This window comes from Argiope bruennichi, chromosome 4 (assembly GCF_947563725.1).
Source record: "Argiope bruennichi chromosome 4, qqArgBrue1.1, whole genome shotgun sequence".
Classification (NCBI taxonomy): domain Eukaryota; kingdom Metazoa; phylum Arthropoda; class Arachnida; order Araneae; family Araneidae; genus Argiope; species Argiope bruennichi.
In genome coordinates this window covers 74,792,669-74,809,719 of record NC_079154.1, presented here as the reverse complement: position 1 = coordinate 74,809,719, position 17,051 = coordinate 74,792,669, and the positions used below count along the sequence as shown (strand labels likewise).

Sequence of the window (17,051 nt, the reverse complement as noted above, 5' to 3'; positions counted from 1 at the left end):
AATTAATTTCATCCAAATCACGCATTTTTAAAGCAATACCAGGTTACATTTTCGAGTGAGAGAGACTAAAAGTGGCAGATCTCTCAATACTTAATATTGATTTGATTACATGGCGGATGTCTGGATTTAAGCGATTTCTAAACTTTCACACCACACTAATATGGAAATATATAATTCTGATGGGTTTAATGTGCTTTATTTTCACGTACAAATGCATCTTTGGTGAAGAGCTCGGAGGTTTTTGTTGTTATCAGGACACATAATTTCTTAAGTATAAGGATATAACTCTTATGAAAATTAAAGGACGTGGTATGTGCTTTATTAATTTCTGATTTTAAATGTCATATTTTTATCAGAAAAATGATTTTTAATCCTTAATTTACTACCATCTTAAAATATCAAAAAACGTTCTTCCATTTCTTCTAAGCATGCATAAAGTTAACCATATTTATTTGCATTTTTAACAAATGAATCAATAACTTTGAATATTGTAATTCCTTGATGTTCTTTGAATTTCGCTTAAGATGGAATCCAATCTTCAAAAGCTATTCTGAAGGCTGCACATATCCATTACTTTTATCGAAAAAGCAATGTAACGTGCGAATCAACAATAACAGCCATCGATTTTAGCTGACGCCACTTTTCATTCCTACTCCATTTTAGAGCCAGAAATTGAAATTCAGTCTATCGCATACGTCTAAGCCTTGTTTAGTGTAACTGCAAAAGAATAAACAGTGTTGAGGCACGCAAGTATAAAAGGCTCACCCAAAATAAGAGGAAAACACATAAAAACAATTCTGCTTGTTCCTGAAACTAATAATTTTCTATATGAAAAATTCTGTAGTTTAACCCTTTATTGAGCATGATTCCGTGCATTAACAAATACATTTTTGTTATTGTTATATCATGATAAATTGATGATGTAGATGGTAAAACATCAAAAGTGCATTGATTTGTCATTTAATTTATGAAATAAGGGGTTTTAAATATACTTTCCAGAGATCGTTCAAAGAAAACTGAAAATGGTAAGCATATTTACCACTGAGCGTCTAAGGGCAAAAGTATAGTCTAATGTTCATTGGTAAATATACTTACCACTTACTTTTAGGTAATTTAAAGCTTTATACACTTGGAATTCAAATTCAATAATATCTTACATTAAAGTTTGAAGCTCATTTTGCATTTGTTAGGCTGGTTGAACGGATCGCTACATTGCATGAAAATAAAACTGTTACAATCTGATGCATTTTTATTAATAACATCTTAGCCACGTTTTGCATTAAGCAATAAAATAAAATGTCGTAAACTACAGTAATAAAATAATGAATACATCAAAAATGAAGTCAAAATATGCCTAAAATTATTCACTGGAGGATTCTGAATTTCAAGGAATTCCAACTATATCAACAATTTTGTTTGATTTAAAAATGTAATTAAATTAAACAAATTCAATACAAATAATGATTATTAAATATAAGAATATCTTAGGAATATGTATAAGGAACACAACGCAGAACATTTTTTCAGGAGTTTAATGACAAATGCTGGAACTTAATGCCGCTACGGAAACCCTTACATCACGAGATGGCAGTGGCAAGGATATTTACCACTTTGGAATTTAAATGATATTTAACCATAGACTTAATGCATTTCTGAGCAATTAAGGCATTAGCATCTTAATTGTATTCGAATTTTAAGCATCTGATCACTTTATTTATTATAAAATACTTTTCTGAGCTCTCATAAAAAAATCTTTTGAAAGTGGTAAGAATATATACCAGAGAACAATAAAAAGTAATTTAAATCAGAGATAAGTTATAGGTATTATTTTAATGAACCGCTAATGATAGTTTCAATTTCTTGCATATTATCTAAAGACATAATAAGATTCTATAAGATAATTCTTCACTCTTCTAAGCTCAAACATCCCTTTGGTAGGTAGGTTAAGCTAGTGAAGACTAAATAAATTAATAAACAATACTAAACAAGAAAATTGGTTTTAAACTATCTCCCACATGCAAAACTTCTGTTATTGGAATGCAGTTTCAACTCCCACTTATTGTTGCATTGCTTTTTTTGTTAGTATTCTAAGCTTATAGAAACACATGATAATATTAATTTTTTATATGCCCAGAATGATCATACTAAGAATTTAATTATTATCCAGGATCTAATAATTTTCATATATGGAACTATATAAAAAATTGCGTAGTTTAAGTCAGAGACAAATTACAGGAATTATTGTAACCCAACGTTAAGGAAAATTTTTATTTCTAGAATACTATCTAGACATACACAACATTATTTTACAAGATACAATTCTATACGTTTCTAAGTCTAACATTCTTTGATAGGTAGATTAAGCTAGCGGGGATTAAGTAGATTAATAAGTGATGCTAAACAACAAAATTGGTTTTAAATTAGCACCAATATGCAAAATACTTTGTTGCCAGAATACATTTTCAACTTACACGTATTATTACCAGACATTGACTATTTTGTATTTTGAACTTGTTTAAACACATTGTAAGGTTAATTCTTTTGTATGTCCAGCATGATCATTTGCGCAATTATTTTTATATTAGCAGAATTATTAATTATAGTAGTAAATGTCAGTGCTAAAATTTCCTATAAACATGAAATCATCGATTCACTTGGCATCTGAAAGGCAGTGAATACACATTCCTTTATCGAAAAAGCAATGCACTTCTTCGAATCAACAACATCAGCCATCGATTTTGGCCGACGCCACTTTTCATTCCATCTCCATTCCAGAACCAGAAATTGAAATACAGTCAATCGCGAAAGTCGATGTCATTCTTTATTGTTACTGTTAAAGAATAAACCGTGGAGGGGATGGAGAAGGATGAGAAGAACTTACAGAGGACATTGAGGAGAACAGAGAGGACAGAAGGCCCTCCGATCCCGTTGTCAGCCCAGCATTCGACGGGGCCTCTGAGATCCCTGGAGACGTTCGAGATGTGGAGGATCGATTTCGTGCTATCGAGGGTCGGTCGCCCATTCCGTGGCAATCCTTTTATCCGCCACTTTATCATTTCCGTTTTGGCGGGATGGGCCGTAGCCTTGCATTCCAAAGTGGCCTCGGATCCTTCGAACACAGGTCCCGAAGGTGATGCGATTATCACTGATTCCACAGTAGCTCCGTCTAGAGGGAAAATAGAAAATATCTTGGGATATTGTTGCGCTTGACGGATTACTTTCAGTGTATTTTGGAAGTTAATGGTGGCATTGGCTTATACTTTTCCCAGTAAAACTCCCAGGCTGTTATAGAAAAATATTATGTTCAAATACAATACAAGCAAAGTTATGGAATTTAATATATAGTTAAATAACAATAGTTTTAATGATAGATTTTTATCAGCTTGCATATAAATGCTACGATGATTATTAATGTATATGGTAATAAATACAGCAGCGGCTAGCCGCATTCTCATCCAAAAAATTATTCTAAGGCTTGGATGAAAAGTGATACTATAAGGATTTTTTTAAATTATATAATGATGATAGATATATAAAAGAATGACAAAGACAAGATCAGGCGAAACGGGTTTTCAGTGAATTTGTCAGTTATAGATTTGGCTTAAATGGCAACTATGAAGATCTTGACAAATTGTAGGCTAGAAGGGCCTAACAAGGGCATGGGACAAAAACTCCTTTGGGGAACCTAATGAAGAACCGAACTTCTTTACTGAAGAAAAAGAAAACGGAAAATAAACTTTCTGTTCGATTTAGGGCCCCCCTCTGATGTGAGGGCCTTGGGCATCTGCCCCGTATTCCCCTGCCTTAGTCAGGCTCTATGAAAATAGATACAGATATTATCACTTATACTGACGTAATTAGCAAATAATTGTATATGAAAGAATATTAAACAGAATCATATATTTAACTTGCTATTATTTTTAGGTATTAATAACATTTTCTGACATAGTTTTCAAATGAGTTGTGCCGACAAACATTGGTCAGTCGATTTTTAAAACACGCAAATAATAACGTTAACACACCTGTTACAAAAAAAAAAAAAAATGAAAGCTGAAATAAATATAGTGATAAAAAGAAATCTTCAAGAATAGTGCTTAACTCTTTCGTTTCTTAATTTGAGTGCAGGTACTTTAAAATGCAGGAGCATATGAATTTTTCTTTCAGAGATAAGAAAATTTCCCTAACCCCTCAAAAACCGCAATAAGAGCCCATGTTCTTAAGGGGTTGATATACAAATCGCAGACTCCACTTAGTTGAAGGCTATTAAGCAAATATATGCTCAGACATTCTTTAAAAGTTCTTAGAAACCTGTCTGTCCTCCAAACCCCTCTGGGCAAGCATCTCTCATGAACAATGCACATGCCAAGGGCATATTCAATCAATCACACTTAACAAAAGGGGAGGGGGTGTTTTTCACAATGATATCCAAGTGTTTTGGCCGCCCCGCCGTAGTTTAAAAGAAACGGGTTTGGGGACCTCTCACTACTGATCAAGTTAATGGAGACCGAAATGTAAATATATATTACATTTAAAAATGCGTATAACATTTACAAATAAAGCTATTCATTTCTTCCTTAAGCAGCAAATTTTGCATTATAATTAAGGAAATCTGATTGCAGTTATTTCATCCAGAAAACAATGTATTGAAAAGGGGAAATTTAAAAAGTACTATAAAGCTTTATTTAATCAAACGGATTGAAAATGGAATTTAAAATTTCATGAGTAGTTGCATAAGGTGGAATGTTAGGAAAAATGTACCTGAAAAATGAATACTTTGTCAAGAAAAAATCAGAACATAAATCTTGCAAAAAAAGATTGAAAATATTTGATATTGTTTCCGTAGAGATGTTTGACAAGTTTAAATTAGTTCACAAAACTAAAAATTTTATTAAAATATTTATATATACCTTTGAAAATTTCCAGTAGAATCGATACTTTAGATGCAAGTTGTGGTGAATTTTAAGAGTCATAATATTTCGTTTAAGATTCAATGAAATTTATATTATAAAATTTTTACGCTTTCAAATATGAATACTGGTTCAATCCACTGAATGTAGAATTTGAACAAAGAACTTAGAAATAATAACAGATGTCACATATATTTCAAGCAGAATATTATGAAGATGATTTTTCTGTATATAATGCTTCAATAAATTAATATTGATAATTAAGAATGATATTTAAACTTTAAAAGAACAGATGTAGCAAATGCATATACGGAAGAACTATTTCTATAAGTTTCACCACGGAAAAATTTGTCATTTGTCTTAAAAGAGAAGGAATAGTTTATTATTTGGTATTCAATCTGTATCTTTTTTGTATTTTGAATCTGCGTTCCAAAGAAATCATTGTGTTTAAAACTATAGCGAAAAATATAATTAAAATCTGAATATAGTTTAATTTAACAATCTAACGCAGTTGGATTAATTTTCCAATTCTAATAAATAGCAAAGTGCTTTGGCGATTGAATTTGAAATCATGTGGCAAGGTCAAATGGGGAAATTATCAGCCAATCCAATGCCCCACATTACAAAATTTATCTCTATCGTTAAATATAGGCTTTTTTTGGCACAATTTGTTCATTATACTATTTGATTGACACATGGTGAATGGGATCATTGATTTGGAAGTAGAAATATTTTCACATAACAAGCGCTACTATCAATTCATAATATAAAGTATGTATAAATAGTATAAATACTTTTTTACAAAATATTTCAGAATAATATTGTAATATTTTCAAAATACCAAATTGTATACCTGTCGTTCATACAAAAGCATAAGCCTTTGTATGAAAATCCGTATCACTTATTTTTATCCAGTATCCCTTTATATCATTTCTTATTAGATTATTAGATGAAATATTTATTTCCATATACAAAAATCAATCATTGCTTGTATATCATTTTCACAAATCTAGAGTTTTTATCCGATATTGATGAAATTTAGCATTCGTGCATTTCAAAAGAAGAGAAGAGTTACTGTAACATTTTAAAAGTCCAAAAGATAAATAAAATGTAAATTAATTAATTTTTTAAAAAAAAAATGGCATCTTTTAGCTTTATATTTCAAAAATATCTCACAAAAAATATATTTCTACTATTTTAATACTAAAAACAAATTGTTTGTCATGATACTTATTTTGTTTGGGGACACATTGTCTTTTCAAATTTAATAAAATCCTTAAATTAATTTCAATTCACAATCTGTGTCAATGTTAATATTTTTAAGGTAAAATTCCAGATCGTTTCATCGCTCCATCACTTAGTCACCTTTTTACCAATGGTAATATAAAAAATATTTATTGACGTTGAACATCAACTCCTTAACCCTCCAAGCGGCAACCCCGGAAAAAGACGGAATCTTTTCTCCCTTCAAAACGGCGGACTCGTCTATAGACGGAAACAAAAACTCCCTTAAAACTGTCACTGCCCGTATTTTTACGGGTTCCAGTTTTTCCCTACCCCCAATCCCAAGCTGTGAGATAATGAGAAGGAAATGTGAGATAAGGAAAAGTGAATCGTTATTAGTGGACGATATGATTGATGACTTGTTGCTCGCGCCCTTTTAAGCATTTTAAAATCTCGCTTACGTTCTGAGGCGTTACTTTTGAGATTTTGATAATAATTACGTATCCAAAATGAAATTTAAATAACGAGAATAAAATTGAACGTATGAAAATATATACCTGGAATGAATACATACATAAACGTATTATTATTAATAATTTAAAACATAAGATTTTAAAGCTTTCTAGCATAAGAAAATAGTTAATGTAAAAAATAAATAAAAAATATAATATTAAAATTTGACAAGTTTCTTTTTTATAGCGTGCTTTCATTTAAGGATTTTAGAATTGACATTGCTTATGCAACTTATTTTTGAAAATAAGACACTAAACTTATTTACAGAATTTACTTAACGAACGAAACTTTTTAACTTTTAATGAATTATTTTTTTTTCTTATTCATTAATAAGTGTATTTCAAAACGGGGAGATATATAGAACCAATATATTAAAGTGCGACTTTTCGGAAAGATTAGTATTCGTTACATTAAATCCTTATTTTTATAACGTAATAAACTATATATGAAAATTAAATATTTGTTTCATTCTTTAAACCTTATAGAATTTCACACTCTTTGACGAATTCGAACAAAAATATAAGCATTGTAGAGATATAAGTTTCATTGTTTTTATATTTTTCCTCTGGTTTTTAATAATATTTTCAAAGTTAATATAAGCGCAGTTTTTAAAGGTTCTATTTTTTGTATCAAAATATTAATCTTATTTCACTGTACAATCTTATATATACATCGCACGATTCTGTTTATATGAAACTGGTTTATATTGACATTTTTAATCTTAATGCTGAGTAATTTAATCTACGAATTTTAATCCACTTGAAAGTGAGTGAATGTGTGAGTTAAATGTGAGAATTAATAATTTTAAAATTGTTGCCATTATTTTAACTCCTTGATCTAATTTTATCTCATATGTTAGCATTTAAAATTTTTTTAATGCGTACAACTGGCATTTAGACTATTTTCTTCTCCTGTTTGGTCAGTTCGAGTTCACTGGATGTGATTTTTAACAAACAAGACGGGATATGATCTTTGTTTTATTTTATTTTTGATCACGAGAGTAAAAAAAATTCGGAAACACCCACTTCCATGTAATTTGAAATACTTTATTCTTAATAAGCTTTAGCCTCACATTTTCATTTTTTAAAAACAGAACTAGTTTGAACAAGGATGTCAGGCATGAAGGTCGCTTGCAAATATTTCTATTAAAGTAGCGAATTTCTCTAATTATAATGAATATGAATGTTCGTATTGGCGATCTCCAGATCAAACTGTTTTACTTAGAGCGAACACACTTCGCCATTAAATAATTAGAAAACTGTTAATGTTCACCTCTAGAGGAAATTTTCAAAATTTTAATTAAAACTTCTGTTAATTAAAAATTATTTAAATTTTTACCATTTATCAGCGATAAAATACGAAATTATTCTAATATAATTTATACAATGTGTCATTTATACATTTGAATGTATCACCAAGAAAATTCATTCTTTGAGGTAAAAGATCTTGAACTTTTAGTGTCTTATTTATTGAGATGCTAATTATGGAGCATTCTCTTCAGCCACATGGTTTATTTGTATTTCAGTAAAGAAATTTTTACCCCTTTGCTTTTAGCTTAGATCTTTTTAACCTTTTAACTAAATCATCATCAATGGGTAAAAAGCCGGAATGAAATATAAGGGTAACAATGAAAACGTTTAGTTTCAATTCAAAAATAAAATATATTTTTAAAATATGCTGAAATATTTTTAATTTAATTAAAAGTGGGAAAAAAATTTGAATTCACAATTAATGTACAAATTATTTTTCTACTGTGATATTTTCGAATGAACTTTAAAATTTTAATAATTTTTATTAACCCTTTAAAGGGCCTTTTTTTTCCTAGTCATGTTGGAGTAAAATGTTTTTAAAATTAAGATTGGCCTAGGAAAAGTAATTCATTCAACTTATTAGATCAATTTTATCTGATTTATTAATTAATTTTTCCAATTAATAACTAAGAAATAAATCAAGACACTTCATTTTATTGGAGATAAACAATTGAAACCTCTAACCTACAATTGAAACCTTATTGAAAAATTCGTAAGAATTTATGCCAACTTACATAACTTTATTCAAAAATTGTTGAATTTGGTGATGAGCATACTTCCCTTGTCTCTTAAAAGGGTTAGTTAAAATTTTAAAGAAATGATTCCCACTGTCCAAAGTATGTAGGTGCAGATTTTGGTAATTCTATTTCAAACTGTCTGGTCTGAAAAGTACCAATACAACCAGACAAATAATGACACATACACTTGTCCATCTTTATTATTAACTTAGACGAATGTTTGTGCGTGGCGTCTATTAGAGCTTCCATATATATCTTAATGGAATATGCATCTTAGAAAATAAAAATGTGTAAAATGTTTTTTTTCTGAAATTTTTTAAAAATTATGAATTAAAAATAAAATGAGATTTTGAAGTGTATTCCATCATAACTTTCAATATTATTACAGAATAAGAAGGAATTTTTGGAAATTCTTATTGAATAAGAGATATGAGAAATCATCTGAGTCATTTCAAAAATTAAAAAGAAATATTCAGTATATACATAAAACTTTATTGCTGAATGATTCTATTCCCTGTATTTAGAAATTTAATAAGCCTGATTGGTTTCAACAAAACAGGTTTTGCATTAATTGAAGTTTATTCACTCCCGTTTTAAATTAAGGAATTACTGTCAAGGAGCTGACAGAAAATTCAAAAAATCTGCAATACAGAATGGTACAATGAGTCTGCAATAGTATGAATTATATGACTATCAAAATTTGAAATTTCAAGATGTTTTGCTGAAGAAAACATTTAATTAAAAATTTTATATTGGCTAGTAACCTCGACGTAACACATGTGCTGATCACCGAAAGCAATAAATAATGTAAAAGTAATAAGTAAAAAAGATCAATGCAATTGTATTTGCAAAGCTTTTAAATTCAGATTTTTCTTTTTAATGATTCGTTTACCCCACGGTTTGTCGGTATCCGATTGCAAAATAGTAAGAGCTTTGATTCTAACCCGAAAAACTTAAAACTGAGATTTTAAAAAAATTGTAATTTATTTTAAAACAGTACTTAATATTCTGTAGGAACTTGATTTGAAGGTATTCAAAAAATTCCAGTTGCAAATGCTTAATTATGAGTCTAAATAATCTGTATTATTTGAGTCATTTTTCCAGGCCAAATTTGTATCATGAATATTACAAAGAAATATTTTGACAATTATTTTTATTTGTTGCAGTCATAAGGCGCATCGACCAGTTATTTCAGCATTACTGAATAACTGGCCAATTAGCTTTGCCAATTAAATATTGTAAAGTATATTTAATTATAAAATTTTAATCATGCAGATAAATACTGAAAATCGATATATTTGAAAGTGAAACATTGCATGAAATTCCCTAATTACACAATTATTTTTTTTGAATACTGAAGAAACAAAGTTATAACGTAGTGTTACTTATCGCAATTAATGTTTTAAACACGCATTTTAAAATATTAAAATAAATTGGCAATGAGCTGAAAGGGTTTTTTTAAAAAATTAATTCACTTGCAGGTAATGTCGAGAAATAATTTCACAGTACTACGGAATAAAATAATTTGCGAAACATATTGCAATGAAAAAAATATTAGACGAGGACTTTCAATTTATAAATAAATTGGCAATGCGCTGAAAGGGTTTTTTTAAAAAATTAAATCACTTGCAGGTAATGTCGAGAAATAATTTCACAGTACTACGGAATAAAATAATTTGCGAAACATATTGCAATGAAAAAAATATTAGACGAGGACTTTCAATTTATAAAAACTAGACTAGTATCAAAATAAACATGATAATAACTTATTCCTAACATAAATTTTATGTATTGTTTTATAAAATATTCGAAAAACCTCTAAAAAAACCAATCACATTTTCGCATTTTCAGTCGATGTTATTGTCAATCTCTTCCTAAGCACTGAAAGAAAAATGCTCTTAGAAATCGAAAGACTACGATAAGAAACACCTGCTACTCACAGCATGAAATTTGCTAATCACTTCCCACCTGCAGCGCTGAACTGACCGCAAAAGGGGAAAGCAATCCTTTTGACCAAACCGCGACATTTTTAAGGTTGAACCTGTTATTCCGGCGTGCCGCTTTCGGTAAGGATAGCAATCTGAAAGCCGCCGCCAGGAGGGTTAAGATGAATGAATTTTACTTCAAGTTGCCTTTCGTAGTATGCACACTTTTTTATTTATGCGTGTAATAAATAATTTGTAATAAATTGATCTTGTATAAAATTGAATTTGTATAAAAATTCTTAATTTTTAATCATATAAAATAATCATTATTTTAGGCATATCAAATAATAATATAAAAATGCATTTTATAGTAATAGTTTAATAGATAGTAAGGTCAGTATTACGGGCAAATAAGTTCAATATCAATAGCGATTCTTTCAGATAATATATATTATATTAAATAAAAAAAAGTACTTATATTTGAAAATGCATATTATTTTATTGCAGTGATTTTGATCCAATGCAACAAATGTATTATGGTGTTGGAAACATGAATCTCGAAATCCATCCTTTGTCTTTTATTTAATGTATTCATAATGCAATGTAATATTTTTAAAATGTGATTTTAAAACTCTCTTTATTTAATTCAGTAATATACAAATTATATTATTAAAACATGCGAATACTTTAAATAATGATTTCTATGGAATCTTACAATATTCCTAAATAAATTAATTAACTCTATAAATTGAGATCCAATTATATTATAAAGCTGGAAGCATGATTCTTGAAGTCAATCCTTTGCTTTTTATTTACTGTATTCAGCTATCTATAAAATTATATTCTTTAAACACCCAAATAAGTAAAATAATGATTTCTGTGGAATCGTACAATATTCCTAACTAAATGTGTTAACTATATAAATTTCGAGTTCCAAATGCATTATAATGCTGGAAGCATGATTCTTGACGTCAGTCGTTTGCCTTTTATTTACTAATACAATATAATACATTACAAATGCCTTTTTAAATTATAATTATTCAATTCAGCAATGTATAAAATTCTATTCTTAAAACATTCAGATAACTTAAAGAATAATTTCTATGGGATCTTGCAATATTCTTAAATAAATGTATTAACTATATAAAATCGGAGTCCCAACCCTTTTTAATACTTTTATACTTTCTTTAGGAAGAAGTATTTCCTTCACATAAACTTGACATCCTAATCTCTCTTAATGTATAGATATAATTTTAGAGATGGGACAATTTTTGTCATGATTCTGACTCTCTAAAGATATCATCCCTGGAGTAATGACCAATCATCTTTTACTTATGACTTCCTATATCGGAAAATGTCGACAACAATAGTGATATTAAATGGCATTTATGGACAATAAAACCCCTGGCGTCGTTACCTCACCGTATCAACAACTTGATAATAAAGGAAAATATAGGGTAGAAATAAAGAGCTTCAATCAAGCGTATTTCGCTTTTTCCTCATGATTGCCCTAACTTTTTTCCTGCGTATTTCGCTGACTTTAGCTAGGTCATAAAATTATAGTATTTATTTAGTTCATATAACATTCACTGGTGTTCATTTAGCTGTTGAATTATGAAAGAAATCAATAGAACATTCATCAAAATCTCTGACATGATAATGTATATGATATATCTGTTAAAGACAACATTTCAAAAGCGATTTAATGTCGACTTTTTATATACTTTGAAAGCCACTGCATCGCCTTCCTATAACCGCCTTTGACGACACGTTATTCGAACACTATCTAAACCTTTAAAATAGTTAACAAAAAGAAAAAGCTATTCCCAAGGCACAAACATTGAACTGATTTCGCCAATTTTTATTACATATTAAATAAATGCTAACAGTAGTCATATGAATTATATATCAAATGCTTTTTTTTAATAACAGTTTATTTCCAGGAGAAATTTTAAAGCCTTACTTCATTTTTAATACTCAGTTTGACAAATCCAAAACGTGCAAAATGATGAGTTTAATCTCTGTATTTAGCTTGTGAAAAATTCCAAGACAGTATCTGGCAATCACATTCACTAAACAAAGTATCTAATGTACCGATTTTGCCAATTTTTATATCCTATAAATAATTTTGACACCTAAATATGTCCTCTATTTCATCGGAATCTCCTTCCAAGAGATACTGGATAAAACTTATAAATTCCAACTCAACCACTCCAAAGATTAAGCAATTTTAGTTGCCAATTAATTTCGCAACTTTCCAAATATAGCTAATCAATATAATTCTCTACCATTATTATGCAGCCATAATTTAAAATAATGCTTTCTCTTGTTTTGAAAAGATAGTCACAACAAAAGTTATCATAAAATAAACAAAATAAAGGTAGGTATAAAATGAAAATCGATTCAACTTGGCAATATTAAAGTCATAAACATAATCACCGAAAACCGGTTTATTAATAAGTTTAATTCTGTCAGTTAATTAAATTAACTGAAATTTATCACAGTAGAAGTATATTATTATAATAGTTATAGTAATATAAGTAAAAGTTGCACAATAATTATAAAGAATTATGATTGATTATCTATATTGCAAACTGACGAAATTATAACTAAGTTAGTTGTGAAACTTCACGAAATTTATCCAGTTGTTGAGGCTGAGCAAAGTTGTTGTTGCAAAGTTTTATTTTTCAAAATCTGGCGGAATGAAAAGAAAGAGTGCAAACGACCACCAATGAAGTTTGTAGAGGCCATCAGCATTCATGCGAAATAGAATTAAAAAAAAAAATTAAGAAAAGGAAGTGAAAAAATATGTCGAAAGGTTTCCCAATAATCACCATTTTCGAGATAAAGTTGCTTTTCTTCAGTTTCACCCCCAAAAAATGAAAGGCCAATGACCTTTGATAACGCATTTAGGGTCCATGAACTTTCATATACAGTAAGATTTTTTATATATCGATTCAATAGGTGGGATGGCGAACTTTGCTGCAAGATTTCTTCACAGAGAATGCAATATGAAGTTATATTTCTTTGATTTCTCTTCAAAATAAAAAAAGAATGGTGGTGGGAGGGACTATTCTTGATATAGTTTGGTGTCATGAGCTTTCATGTAAAACAAAAAGTGATGAAATAGGTCAAGGGTTGAGGCTGAACAACTGGTTCTGTGATAGTCCTTATTATTTTAATTATATAAATGATAACGATAAAGTTTATTAATAAATATGGCTTGAATTTTCTTTAGTATAAAGTCTCAAACAATTGAATGTGTATTTATAGCTTTTTTTAATTCATGCTTTTGATATCTAAACAAAATATTCAATATTAAAAATTTTTACTGTCACTTTTTCTGTATTTAATTCTTAATTTATGTTTATAATTAATCACTTTATTGTGAATGCATGAAAAAAATGTGTATATTAGTCATGCACTTTTTAACTTCAGAACTATTTTTAAGCAAAGGTTAATCCAATATATGCACATATAAACAAGCAATTATCAAAATTAAACAATTCAGACTTTTATTGGACAGATTTGTTTCTAATTATTTTTATTTTTAAAATATAGAATATTTATTTAATAATCTACAGAAATATATATTTATTATAATTTTGTTTTTCTGATTACCACTATACCAAATATCTGTAACAGAAAGAAAATAATAATAAAAATACTCTAATGAGTGTCTCCTAATCGCCAAGAGAACGAAATAGTTATTACCCTCGTCTGCAGAAAGGAAATTGGCAAGAGAGAAATGTTACACCTGATGGCCCTCTTTCGAAATATTTATGACACTGGACTGGTTTTAGCAATTTTCTAATTTTCCATTAAATTCCAGTTCTCTTTAAGTTACTGGCAGAGAGACCCATATGTATGCTTCCCGCGCTGTAAACAGCGATGTCGTTTATATCAAACTTCGCACTAAGCCCAACCTCCAAGCTTTCATTGTTAAAAGCTTACATGGCCTATAAAATTGCTTAATTTGATCCAGCATGGAATGAAGGGTTATTAACGAGATTCGGAACACAGGATATAAGTTTCCAGAGCACAATCAAAGTGTCAATATCTGCTCTTTTATTCTGATTAAATGATGTTTGGTCAGTGGTTTTGGTGCCGGTTATTGGAAGAGGCAGTATAAAATGTTAAAGTTCGAAGCATTTGTTGGCAACAGCTGCAGGTAATGGATTTAAATTGAAGGGAATGTAATTGAGGGAATGCTATACGATCTCATTCTGACGAATATTATTTTAGAGTGATTTTAATGCGATTTTAAACTTAGTCTCTTTGAAAATTGTTTGAAACCCAAATTACTACCTGAATATGATTTGTTTGGAAATTCATAATTATGTTAATGTTGTTGATAATAAATTCTAAAATTGTGTCATGCTTTTAGGATCAAATGTGTTCTAGATGAAGAAATTGAAAGATTGAAATAATTCAATTAGATAGAAATAACATTTGCAAAAGGAAACTGTAATTTATATTTTCATATTTCAAGTTCTTAAATTGGAATTAGGTATTTTACTTAAGTAAATAGTCGCTTAGCAAATATTTAATGCATATATAATGTGTTTTAATATAAAACAGGCGTTTGTGCATCTAAATTTAATTAATTTTTCATTTAAAGAATAGTTATGTGTAAGTAATATTCATAATACTGTAAATTGTTTTATCGTAATGTATTCTAAACGCGATCAGGAAGATATAATAAAATATAATTTAAGTAAATTATTCAATGAAATAAAGTAAATTAAATAAATATGTATAATCTATTTTCTGCGTATTAAAAAAATAATTCTAATACAATTAATTAATATTGAAGTAGCCAAAAGCAATCATTTTTCTAATTTTCGAATTGTAATGCAAAATAACCTTTAACATGACCTTTAAATAGTTAATTTGCAATTTTTAAAATTTTAACGAATGATTTTATGTAAAATCAATCTAGAAAAATTATCAAGATATTATCAAACTCCATATTATTCATAGCATTAATATATCATTAATTTAAAGCAGGTAACAAACCAAAAAAGATTATCAGCCTAAGTAAATATTGTTAAAAGCGATTCAAAAGTTTTAAATAAAGCTATACATTTTAATAAATATGCCCCAAAATACTATTCAACATATTATTATTTACTTAAATTGTTTATTTTTATACAAAAGCAAGTACACGCACAAACATATTTTTTTAAAAAAATTAACATCAATTTTAGTATATTTGAAATTGTATAAAGCATAAAGAGAAAGCGATAATTATTATTTTGAATCGAAAATAAACAAATCTTTCGAAGTTTATAAGATATTGTGTTTTCACACTTTTCATATTAATTATTCTAATTACTTATTTCTTAAAAACTTTATTCAATAATTATTAGCTAATTATCCTAATTAGTCTTAATTTGATTAGTCTATTTTCTCATTAGTCTCACGTCTATTAAATTTAACTACAATGTCAATTAGGTGGAAATTAAATAAACTACTTTTTTTAAATGATTGTTTATTTCAACCCTTTAATAATTTAGACTAAAACTTAAGTATGTGCTATTTATCTTTGCAAATATAATAATGAAACAAAACAGAATAAGTGTAATTAAGAATTGATGTACGATAATTATCTCGTAGCTGATTTTTTAAAAACCTGACTTTAATGATTATCTCAGCGACTGTAAATATCATTGCTATTACATAGAATAAGTGATTAACTATGCAATCTTTAGAATAACAGCATTTTATTAGTCAATGTCATTCAGGAAAATAACCTTTAATAATAATAAAGAAGAATATGAGAGCATCTTTATGAATACTGATGCTGCACTGACCATACTGTGTGATTTAGAGTTAATAAATTTGGCACAAATATATTTTGCAGTATGAGAATGTGAACCTTGGATCGAATTTTTCAAATTTAATTAATTATTTATTAAAATGTTAGGCGTTTTCCTACGATAACTACAGAGAATAAAAGTGCTGAAAAATGGTTCTTACATGAGTTATAATTTAACAGTTTTTGAAGATACCATTTCATTTGTGGCTTTTTTTTATGAATTGTGATTTTTATTTTTTTATTATTTTCTTGCAGTTTTCAAGAATATATTTTATTATTACACTTCAAATCCTCTTCATTAATTTTTAAAATGTTTAATCTTGTTATTCTCTTCTATGGTTGAAAATTATATAAAAACTCTTAATTTAAACCAAATTAGTTTCCAAAGCTTAATCTTAATTTAGCCCATAGTAAAATATTCTCTTATTTCCTAATATCATTCCACTTAATAATTCAACTGAAGCTATGTAAAAATTACTGCGCAATCAATCTACGCATCAAGAGAATGTGATCCCTTCAGTGCCCTTGCCAAGGTGTCAAAGGTCACCACGTGTATTGAATTGGCGCGTGGCCGGAAATCCCATGTTATATAAGACTAGTGATCATTTGTTTCT

The 17,051-nt window shown here is 28.4% G+C and overlaps 1 protein-coding gene across 1 annotated transcript in view; it reads right to left on the bottom strand.

Moving 5' to 3' along the window:
* The window catches only part of LOC129966074 (nephrin-like), a 679,668-nt gene that overhangs the window by 200,891 nt on the left and 461,726 nt on the right, over positions 1-17,051 (bottom strand). The window contains exon 15 of the mRNA XM_056080443.1: positions 2,882-3,166. Coding sequence (XP_055936418.1) covers positions 2,882-3,166 — 285 coding nt within the window. The remainder of the gene's footprint in view (positions 1-2,881; positions 3,167-17,051) is intronic.